We start from the raw sequence: 12,369 nt of genomic DNA on the forward strand, positions 1-12,369 counted from the left end.
GAGTAGCTAGGATTACAGGCACCTTGCTTAGAGCTGTTTTTTGACAAAGGGATCTAGGAGGTAACTTTCTGAAAATGTGAATACAGTGAGTACAGAAAATGTGGTTGGTGCAGGTGGCTAATACTTGCAGAGTGCCAGCAAATGCCAAAGGCCCTATATTCAAGCTCTTACACCAGTGCATAAAGGAAAAACAGAATAAAACAAAAACACAAGTAAGGTTTTTTTAAGTGATTTACCTTCTGTTTTTTTCTTTTCAGATCTCCCTATACATACCAGATGATCTCCAATGCCAATCTTCTTGCTTCAGCCTCCTGAGTACTAGGATTATAGGAACACACCACTATGCCCACTCTTTTTCTTTACTCCATGAGTGATGCTTAGTTGTTTAAGGATTCAGTGCAGTTTAAATAATGATCTATTCCCTCTCCTCCAACTTTCTTTCGATATTAGAGCTACCCCAGTTCAAAGAATGAGCTTCTTTAAATAAATCTCTAAGCTAACTATAGCAAGAATATTTTCAAGTAAATAGGAAAAACACTAAATCAGTGAAATTTCTATTTAAAAAAAAGGTCTCGAGTGAAAAACCTGATCATCACTTTGCTGAAACAGCAGTCAAAAGCATCAAGGATAAACTTCACTTTTCCCATGAAAATCATCAATACTTTAATTAGTTTTAAAAAATTATTTTGTGTCAAAAAAAATTTTTTTTACCAGTACTGACATTTGAACTCAGGGTCTTGCACTCTTGCTTGTTTTTTCACTCAAGGCCATCACTCTACTACTTGATCTATGTCTAAACTTCTTGCTTTTATCATCAGATGAATTGGAAATTAGAGGCTTATGGACTTTCCTGCCCAGGTTGGTTTCAAACTGTGACCCTCAGATCTCAGCCCCTTGGGTGGCTAGAATTACAGCCACCAGGGCTCATCTCAGCTCCATGAATTTTTGTCAGAAAAGTTCAACAATCCTACTGGCCTGTCTATACATAGTTTAGCAGTGCTAAAGATTTATTGTGATGGGGGGGGGGAGAAATGGGGCACAACAAAGGAAGGGGCAACAGTGATTGACAAGAAATGTGCCCATTGCCTTACTCATGCAACCGTAACTCCTCTGTACAGCATCTTTACACTTAGGACTAAGCAGAAATTCTCAACATGAGAAAACAAACTCATGTTCAACCACTATTCCTAAACAATGAATAGCTTTGGAAATTAGTTTTTGGAAATTAGGCGTGGTGATGATGTTGATGCAAGTTTACTGAATTAAACCTAAAATTACAAGATAATCAGTACTTAGATGCAGAACTCATTACAATCCAGTGCCAGTGGCTCACACCTAGCTACTCAGGAGGCTGAGATCTAAGAATTACAATTTGAAGCCAGCCCAGGCAGGAAAGTCCATGAGACTCTTATCTTCAATTAAAAAGCAAAAAGAGCTGGAGATGAAGCTGTGGTTCAAGTGGAAATACCAGCCTTGAGTGAAAATGCTAAGGGAGTCAACTAGTGGCCACCACCCCCAGAAGAGGGAGTCTTGGATCTTGCCATTACCCATGTCAGCCCTCCTATATGCTACCACCCCATGGGAGGGTCTGGCTTTTTTCAAACAAACAAATCACCATCTGACAAATTGCCAAAAAAGGGAGAAAAGGGTAGGATGGGACAATACAAAGCAGAGGGTCCCTAATCACACAATGGACAACTAGTGGGACTTTCCAGGTCCCACTGCTCACTCTCCTGAGTGGCCTTTACTTTCTTTGGACAACTGTGGGGGTGGAAAAAGCAGGGATGACAATATCATTTCCATACACACTGACAAATGTATTTTCCAATCTCAAACTAACTACACTCCAACAATGTATTTTTTAGTATAATGAATGTGTAAAGACTATTCCCATTTTTCAAAACCCAACTGTGGGACTCAAGGATCTATGCAACTCTCAACTGGAATCAAATGACTAATCTGCAATGTATTGATAAGCCAAAAGGCCAACACTTTGCAAAGGGGAGACTCTAGCAGAATTCTAGAAATGCCTTTCAAGAGATGAATGTGCTCCATTAAAATCATTTGTTCATTGTTTAGTATCAGTATTCTGCCGTTTGAAATATTTTCTTTCATTCTTCCATGTGTATGTGTGGTGTGGTGTGTGTGTGTGTGTGGTGTGTGTGTGTGTGTGTGTGGTGTGCGTGTGTGTGTGTGTGTGTGTGTGTGTATCAGTACTAGAAATTGAACTAAGGGACAAAGTGTTGTCCTTTAACTTTCATTCAAGGCTGACACTCTACTACCTGAGCCACAGCTCCACTTCCAGCTTTCTGTGTGTTAAGTTGGAGATAAGAGTCTCATGAACTTTTCCTGCTCAGACCTGCTTCAAACCAGGATCCTCAGATCTCAGCCTTCTGAGTAGCTAGGATTATAGGTATGAGCCACTGGCACACGACTAAAAGGATATTCTCAGAGACAAAGTACTTAAAAACACCTAAGCTAGGGCTGGGAAGGTGGCTCAGTGGTAGAGCGCTTGCCTTGCATGCATGAGGCCCTGGGTTCGATTCCTCAGCACCACATAAGCAGAAAAAAAAAAAAAAGCCGGAAGTGGCGCTGTGGCTCAAGTGGTAGAGTGCTAGCCTTGAGCTGAAGAGTTGAGGGACAGCGCCCAGGCCCAGAGTTCAGGCCCCACGACCAGACCCATAAAAAAAACAAACAAACACCTAAGCTAGCAGACAAAGTATTTGCTAGCTTTGAACACTGGTTAAGCAAAATAAATATATATATATATATATCCATATATATAGTAAATTATTTCTACATTTTGAAATGTCTGTAAAAACATGTATTAGTGGGGCTGGGAAGGTGGCTCAGTGGTAGAGTGCTTGCCTTGCATGCATGAAGCCCTGGGTTTGATTCCTCAGCACCACATAAGCAAAAAGAAAAAAGCCGGAAGTGGCACTGTGGCTCAAGTGGTAGAGCACTAGCCTTGAGCTGAAGAGCTGAGGGACAGTGCCCAGGCCCAGAGTTCAGGCCCCACGACCGGGCCCAAAAGAAAACAAAAAACAAAAAACATGTATTAGTACCTACACAATATCTTCACAATGTTGCCAAAAGCTCTCAAAACCTAAACATACTGATTTTGGCTCTCCAGTTTCCAGAACCCTAAGCTAAGGGTAGAAGCATTGGACTTATGGAGGAGGCACAACACACAAATGCATGCAGCTGTGGAGGCATGTGTGCGGAGTGGGGGGGGGGGGGGGGGGAGGAGAGGTAAGTCAGGCAGGACAAGGACTCCAAGTGTCACTATTACCGAAACTGCTAAGGCCATCCCACTTACCCATCTGCTTTCAAGCTTGCAAGATTTCACTGTAATCGGCTACATTTTTGTCTTAGCATAAACTTGGCTAAACATGTTCTATCCATGAAAATAGTTCACCAGAAGCCTGGATTTCCTATTGCATTTCTGGCTCAGAACTAGACAGCCAAGTGGGAGTTAAGGAACACACACAGGCTTTCAGGCGCAAAGACCTAAATGTGTACCATAGCTCTGCATTTACTACTTGTACTACTTGCATGAGCCTAGGTATTTACTAGATCGTTAAATTTGGATAACATCAACAATACCTCATAGGTTGACACACAGAAAACATTCCAAAACTTATTGCTTTTATTCCCATAGCAGTGATCTCTCTCTTCCCCTCTCTCCCCCCCACCCCCACCCCCTTGCCCACTCCTCTCTGTCCTCCTGACTTTTTCCACAGCATCACTTCTGGCTTTTCTAGTTAATTGGACATAAGTCTCATAGACTTTTCTGCCCAGACTGGCTTCTAACCTCAACCCTAGAATTACATAAATAAGCAACTCATATCCAGCTCCATATGAACCCTTGTAGCAGACGTGTGTGTGCGGGTGATTTAGGGTAACCACTCAAATAAATTGGTGTTTCTAATACTGCATATTTGTTACAAGTATTTAATGATTATGGCAAAATGAGAGGCATGTATCTCTACAGCTCTTAAGTATCTGGACCTAGATGTGGATGAAGAGGTATCTAAAAACAATACTGGAGGCATAAACCAACACCCTATCTTTCCCTTGTCATTTCTCTTAGAAAGTTTCCTATGGAAGGATCTACAAACTTAAACAAACAAAAATCTCAAAAATGTATTTGCCAGGGCTGGGAAGGTGGCTCAGTGGTAGAGCGCTTGCCTTGCATGTCTGAGGCCCTGGGTTCGATTCCTCAGCACCACATAAGCAAAAAGAAAAAAGCCGGAAGTGGCGCTGTGGCTCAAGTGGTAGAGCGCTAGCCTTGAGTTGAAGAGCTGAGGGACAGCGCCCAGGCCAGAGTTCAGGCCCCACAACCGGACAAAAAAAAAAAAAATGTATTTGCCAATGAATGCACTTGCATAAAACTAGCTTCATGAAGAAAATATCTTTATAATATTTTATGTCATACTACTTTGTTTTTTCCTATAACAGTATTAGTGGTCTGTTGTGTGTGTGTGTGTCTGTTGACTCTGTAATTATTTGTGAGTTTTTAACCTATGTTGAAAATGCAACTTTTGGGGCCCATCCAGATCTACTAAATCAATCTCTAAGTAGATTTTTAAAAAACCTTCATTTTAACAACAAACATCACAAATATTTTGTTATTTTGTGTTTCAATCTTAAGTTGCCCCAAACCATCACACCCTTACACATTATCACAAGTCCCCAGGTTCTTACAAACGGAAGAATGAGGAACTCAAGTGGTACCAGTACACAGAACAAGTACATAAAACCAACACAAGTACCTAAAGCACAAAAAAAAGGGGAGTGGAGCAAGGGAGGAACTCCTTCATGCACCATAGGTCTTATTTCAAATGGTTCCTTTATTTTCAAAGTCCTTGAACTCAGAAGGTAATTTTAAAGCTAGGCACTGGTAGCTCTTACCTGGAATCCTAGCTACTCAGGAGGATCTAAGAATCACAGTTCAAAGACAGCCTGAGAAAGAAACTTCTTTGAGACTCATCTCAAAACCAAAACCAAAAACTGATTTTAAAGTTTTTAGAACTTACCTGGACTTTAGGGCATAGTTTATTCCAGTTACATGTCTGGTTTACAGCTATAGAAATAAATTGATTATGAGGGGTTGCACCAGACTCCTCAGGCAATTTTACATAATCAACAACACATTTCACCTCCCAAAAGAATATTATGCATTTCAAAAACCTCCAAGGATTTCAGCTGAAGGATGCTTTTAGGATAAACAAAATTGAAACTTTATGTTGAGAACTACTGCCACCTGCTGACACACATTCAGAACTACAAATACGGATTCAATGCAGGAAGATTTCATCTTGCATACTGTTAATTTTGCAAATGGTTTACTTATAAAAGCAACTGCTGGGGCTGGGAAGTTGGCTCAGTGGTAGAGCGCTTGCCTTGCATGCCAGAGGCCCTGGGTTTGATTCCTCAGCACCACATAAGTAAAAAGAAAAAACTGGAAGTGGCGCTGTGGCTCAAGTGGTAGAGCACTAGCCTCGAGCTGAAGAGCTGAGGGACAGTGCCCAGACCCAGAGTTCAGGCCCCACGACTGGACCCCCCCCCCCCAAAAAAAAGCAACTGCTGTGAAAGTCTTTAGTAAAGTTTTACAACAAAGCAGTAACACTGGATTTTGTGTTGGAATTATTTGTCTAGATACCTTAAAGTATTATTGCTAATGCATGATTAGGATATTCTAGCTAACACACCTTTGATATTATCCAGATAAGCCAGCATATCAGTGTCATTAAAATAATCAGAATCAGTTCTGCTTACCACTTCTAGCAAAGAGAGGCAACAGCAGTTGGAAGAACCTGAGTTTTAAGTACTCACAGGTAGCAATGACCTATGTATGCAATTCCTACTATAGACAATGTTAGCCTTGTTTTGGTGCCAGTCCTGGGGCTTGAACTCAGGATCTAGGCACTGTCCCTGGGCTCCTCTACTTCTGGCTTTCGGTAACAAAGGTAAGTTTCACAGACTTCCTGCCCGGGCTGGTTTCAAACTTCAATCCTCAGATCTTAGCCTTCTGAGCACCTTGAATTATAGGTGTGAGCCACCAGTGCCTGTTCATAGAAGCCTTTTGGAGTATTATGAAAATTATTTCTTCTCTATTCCCTGGGAGTTAAATGTATATTGTTTCTTGTCAATTCAACTCCCCACAAGATAAGAACTTTGAGCTGAGCATAGATGGCTCATGCCTACAATCCTAAATACTCAGGAGGATGAGATCTGAGAGCTGCAGTTCAAACCCACCCTGGGCATAAAAGTGAGACTTTTATCTTCAATTAATCACCAAAAAGCTGGAAATGGAATTGTGGTTCAAGTGGTAGAGTGCCAGCAGTCAGCAATAAAGCAAAATGAGTGCCTAGAGGTCATGAGTCCAAGCTCCCAGTAACAACCCACATGCGCCGCACGGGTGCGCGTGCGCGTGCGTGCAAACACACACACACACACACACACACACACACACACACACACACACACACACACACACTTTGGGAACACTAGTGTAATCTTTTTTTGTCTGCCCCCTTTAACTACCAGGGAGAATAGCAGTTCCTTGGCAAAAAATGAAATACATAGCAAACACTAAGCTGTGTGTCTATGGTTTATGCACGGGATTTAATTTTGTGTGTGTCAGTCATGGGGCCTGAACTCTGGGCCTGGGCACTGTCCCTCAGCTCTTCAGCTCAAGGCTAGAGCTCTACCACTTGAGCCACACCACCACTTCGGGCTTTTTTTTCTTATGTGGTGCTGAGGAATCGAACCCAGGGCCTCATGAATGCTAGGCAAGCACTCTACCACTGAGCCAACTTCCCAGACCACTGAATTTAATTCTGAGGAGTTACCTGAGGAGGGCTTAAAAGAAAATTAGGTCAGTTGATATTTCTGTTTCCTAGAGTAATATGTAACCTTGTCTTAAGATTCTAAGGTCAAAAATTCTTTATTCAAAATTCCTGGGACCAGAAGTGTTTCCGATTTTGGAATATTTGCATAGACTTTACTGGTTGAACATTTCTAATACAAAAACTCACTGTCATGTTGGCACTCAGAATGTTTTAGATTTTAGGCATTTTATATTACAGATTTTCAGATTAGGAACATTCAACTCATATTTTAGTTGCAAGTAAAATATTAGCTTCTCTTCTGTTTACTTTTTCAAAATGTCTAAATCCATGAACTTGTCTGAACTCAGTTAATAAAGACATCACTTGCCTGGGAGAGTGTTCTCCTAGTTCATTACTAAAAGGGCGGGGGGCGGGGAACACCACTTAGTGTATGTACCTCATAATATCTAATTTCCAAGGGAGGGAATAGTACAAATTTGGACACTCCACAGGTGTTTTTCTATTTTCTGCCCCAGATTGATATACCTAACCTGCCCTGAGTTCTGAACATCAGCTTATAAATTTTTTAAGTTCCTGTTAGAAAGATACCCCCAGAAACTACAACACAAAGTACCTGAATACTGGAAGACAGCCCTAAAGTTGATCTAATCCTAAAAACACAGAACATAGTAACAAATTCAGATGTTCTTTATGAGTAACCGACTTATTAAGGGGGAAAATTCAAAAGTACTATCATTTAGTTAAAGAAATTTATTCTTTTAAAATACTTTCATGTACACTTTCATGACTATTTTGAGGGGAACAAGATTCTCCTACAATCAATGTTATCTTAGAACAAAAATGACATATGTATAACAGTACATTTTGGAAGTAACTGGCAGAATAAAAATGTAAATGTCTATACTGAGTTAAGACTGCAACATATTTGCAGGTTAAATGGACCCACATTAAGAGTATGTAGTGCAAACCCAAACTTTCAATTTTTTGGCTTCTCCATTACTGTATTTAATACTATGCATAAATGAATTGCATCCATTTGCAAATCACAACTGGCCAAGACAAGGGGAAATTCCATCAGAAAAACAACGATCAATTTGAATGCATAGTACAGTATGCACCCTCCTCTTACTTCAGTAAGGTTAACACACTGGTAACAACTCCATTTAATAAAATAAAAACATAAATTACTATTAAAGCAAAAATATTTTCATGGGAAAAAACTGAGCTTCTTGCCTAAAAATAATATTGTTACCTAATACAGTAAAAAGCCTTCAAAAATGATTAATAATGATTCATTTTGCATGGGAAATGCACCTCCTTCAATATGGCTGATCATCTTTTTCACTGAATGATTTTAAGTGACAAAATCATTCTTCAGGACAGAAAAATATAGCATCTTCAATAGATATCTCAGGACAATAAAGCTGTATTTACAGGATGCTGTATTTACAGGATGCTATCTATAATTAGAAAACACAAGAAAAAATAAACTTCTACCATTTCACTTCCTTTTCCTCAGCACTCAGCTATAACCACACACACAAAGGAGATCCAAGCTTCAATAAAACCTGTTCTAGATGAAGTATCCCAAAACAAGTAGTTCTCACAAAATATTTTTTTTTCTTTTCACCCTGAGAATCAACTTAATCTATCATTGGATTACAATCATGATAAAGACAGGAGCTCTAAATCTTCTATGATGTCAAAATCAAACTGAGAATAGGCTTCACCTTAAAAAGCTAAAATATACAAATAAAGAAAATGTAAATAGCAAGACATGGTGCTTAATAGTAGTACCATGGGAGAAATTTATATTTGGTGAAATATACAAGACGTGACATTTGGGAAAATGTTTATTGCTGTTTTGATGGAACATAGCACCAGGTTGAAGAACAAAAAGATGGTTAGAATTAACCACCTTTTACTCAATATTATGCATTTATAGGAAAAGTGCATAAAGAACTTGCTCTGGAAAAAGGTAAGCTGGAGGAAATTTTTGTATCATGTTTTAAATGCTACCAACTTTTCTTCACAAAATAGACAGCAGTCTATTTTACTAAGGTAACTTGTTATCAGATTTGTTGTCAGTATGATTATCACTGAACAGATACAAAATTAAGGAACAGAAAAGTTATTTAAACCTATAAAACAAGTTATAATATGTAAAATTTGTAGGACAATAATTTGTCAGGTAATTAATTATTGTTTGAAAATAGTGATTATACCTGTGAATTTTTCCAAATCATGATGGGGAAAAGTTTGTTAGTGTGCTAACATTTATCCTAACAGAGAGAAATATCTAAGGGATTTGTAGATACTGACTACCTTCTTCATTGGAAACAGGCTGATTTCCCCTTGAACTATTCTTAATAACCAAAGTCACCAGGGTGACTTGGAACTTAGAAATAAGGAAATCACATGTTTGTATACATGCTAGACAAAGCTGGCTAAATAATTTAGTCTTTAGAAAGTAAAATTGTAAGTAAACTTCCTTATTCTAAAAGAAAATGTCTGAAGATATAAACTGCTATGCAGAAGCACAAAGTAGGTTTTTTAATGCAATCTTCTATAAGAAGTAATTAAAATTTAAAAGCCAAATAATCTAACATCAAATATGATTTTCTTCTGAGACAGATTTTCTCCATCAGTTTTTCTTTGTTCTTCAATTATTTGAAATAAAATTACTACATTGGTGATCTATATACTAAATGTGTTGCTACCTTAAAGTAACAGAACTTTCTGTAACAGCTATCAAGAGTAGCATTGCTAAAAATGATCTTACCTAATGTGTCAATCATGTCTGGGAGCAGGCACAATAAAAGTGGTTTAGACTACTATATAAGTAACATTGCAGCATGATCTTTATCTATAAAGAGGGTGGAGGGAGAGGGAGGAGCATAAATAAAAAGAATCTTTTACCAATAAAGGGGACCTTCAGATGTGTACGGTTGACAGAGAACTTATATTTTCATCAGACATTCTTACAGTGAAAAATGTCTTAATGATCCTGTTTTCAGCTTATCATCATTCTTTACATACATATATAATTAGATTATTGGTTGGGGTGATGCAGAAAGCCACAAATGAGAAAAGGACACTAAGTTTTAATAAGGGGAACAAAAAGTTGTTTTCACCAGCATAGATTCACATTACAGCACACCAATATCAACAGCATTCTCTTGTCTATTTTTGGTACAGAAGATGGTATCTCTCTACATAACCTTGTAAGGCTTCAAACTAAAACATAAAACAAACAAAAATAAAACCCAAACAAAACAAACAAAAAAAAAAACCCCAACCTATTAGTTTACAGTTTATTTAAAAATTTGTGAAAGACACTGCAAGTTCTAAACTTTTAGTAGTGCTACCCACAACCATCCGGTCAAGAACCCAATAAAAGCATCCACTCTTTTGAAGAAGCTTTGCAACAGTAGAGTTGTGCAATATGGATGTTTCGTACTACAAGAAAAAAAATTATACATGGCACATTCTCATTCATATTTTGTAATGTAAAAAGTTATAAACATACCTAATCAAATAAATAATAAAAAAGAATCTGAATGTATTTGTTAAGTATTCTAAAACCACTACATAGAATAATGGCAACTTTCACTCACAGATTATTTACATGGTAAAACCCAGTGTGGGTACACTGCTACAAAACTCAAAACAGGAAGAGTAAACTTGAAATGTTTTCCATAGTAAAGATCTAGCAGCATGAGTATCTAATGCTGTTTTATCCCGATTGCTTCTGAAACATTCCTTTTTAGTCTGTGTCTTCATCCAGTTCATAATTATCTTTATCATAAATATCTTTAACTAGAAGAACCCGTACAAGCATATTTTCCAAGGTGTTTCGGTCCAGTGAAGTCGATGTATACCAGACAGGGCTATCCGTAGAACTAGAGCACTCTGGTTGCAAATAAAAAACGTCCATTCTCTGATTAAGATTCTGTGGACTTTGGGGGAAAGGGAAAAAAAGTCAGTTTCACAAAATATACAAGAATTTCCCATACTATCCTTTCTTTCAAGAGACCCCCATAATCATATTACATAGCCAGATAGACTCTCTGCCTCGTTGCCTATAATAAAGTCATTAAAATAGACAAAAATTAGTTTTCGTGATAAAAGGATTACCTCCCTAGTACATTACAAACTGTAATTCAAAAACTCTAGACATCATTTTGTGTGTGTGTGTGTGCGCGCGCTAGTGCGTGCACTTGTGTGTGTGTGTGTAAGAGAGTGAGAGAGAGAGAGAGAGAGAGAGAGAGAGAGAAAGAAAGACAGACAGACAGAGTGTGTGTGAGCATGAGCATTGGCATGTGCTTGTCTGGGGTCTTGAGCTCAGGGGCAGGACACTATACCTGAGCTTTTGTACTTCAGGCTAGCACTTTAGCTACAACTCTCCACTTCTGGCTTTTTGGTGGTAAATAGAAGGTAAGCCTGCTTAGGCTAGCTTTGAACCCTAATCCCCAGGTCTCAGCCTCCTAACTAGCTAGGATTACAGGCATGAACCACTGGCACCCAGCTGAGACACCATTATTTTAATGGCAGTGATTATAATTTTAAAAATTCATCAACCTAAATATACATAAGTTTCAGGTTGAGGGAAATGTAAAACATATGACAGAAATTGATGAAACATAGCACACCTGTAAAAATCCTTACTTATAGTATTACACAATAGAAACAATTTCAAACACCGAAAGGGTAATACTAAAATTTTCTACCTGACAAATAGCCTCTACCATTGGAAGATCTTGATATCACTGTCATGGAGGAGACATTAATAAGTTCCTGATAGCTATCTTGGGAACTTAACTGGGATTTGTAAAGTTATTTAAATAAGAAAGTTCAAGATAACTTTTTGAAAATTAGGAAAGTGCTTAAACAATACATAATAAAATAATCTACGGTTCACAAATATTAAAAAAAAAAAAAACTTTGGTTGGAATCTGTTGGTTTCAGACTGGGGAAACCATCAGTAATAAAAATTAAAAGTAGAGCCAGGCACCAGTGACTCATGCCTGTAATTCTATCTACTCAAGAAGCTGAGATCTGAGGATCATGGTTCAAAACCAGGCCTGGCAAAAAAGTCCCCATGAGTCTCTAGTCTCCAATTAACCATTCAAAAACTGAAAGTGGCACTGTAGCTCAAGTGGCAGAGCACTAGCCTTGAGCAAAAAGACTCAAGGATAGTGCCAGGCCCTGCGTTCAAGCCCCACAACCACCAAAAAAGATGTGTCTGAATATGGTATGTCTTTCAAAACTTCTTAAATGAAAGCTTCATTTTTATCTTTACTTCTATTGTATCCTATATTTAAACATCTCTCTCCAACAGGAGTGAGCAAACTATAACTAGCTACTTGTCTGTGGAAAGTTGTATTATAACATAGCTAAGTTCCATGAATATGATATACACATACACACACACATAGACACACACATAGACATACTCACACACAGTCTGGCTGTTTTTGTGGTTATAACAGCAGAACAGAAGATACAACAG

General features: G+C 38.4%; 1 protein-coding gene across 1 annotated transcript in view; it reads right to left on the reverse strand.

The window, feature by feature from the left end:
- Positions 1–8,371: 8,371 nt before the first annotated feature.
- The window catches only part of Zmym2 (zinc finger MYM-type containing 2), a 107,902-nt gene continuing 103,904 nt past the window's right edge, over positions 8,372–12,369 (reverse strand). The window contains 1 exon segment of the mRNA XM_042685322.1: positions 8,372–10,816. Within this exon segment, the coding sequence (XP_042541256.1) occupies positions 10,624–10,816 (193 nt within the window). The 3' untranslated portion in view covers positions 8,372–10,623.

The sequence above is a fragment of the Dipodomys spectabilis genome, unplaced genomic scaffold (genome assembly GCF_019054845.1).
Source record: "Dipodomys spectabilis isolate Male_0828 unplaced genomic scaffold, ASM1905484v1 ptg000095l, whole genome shotgun sequence".
Taxonomy (NCBI): domain Eukaryota; kingdom Metazoa; phylum Chordata; class Mammalia; order Rodentia; family Heteromyidae; genus Dipodomys; species Dipodomys spectabilis.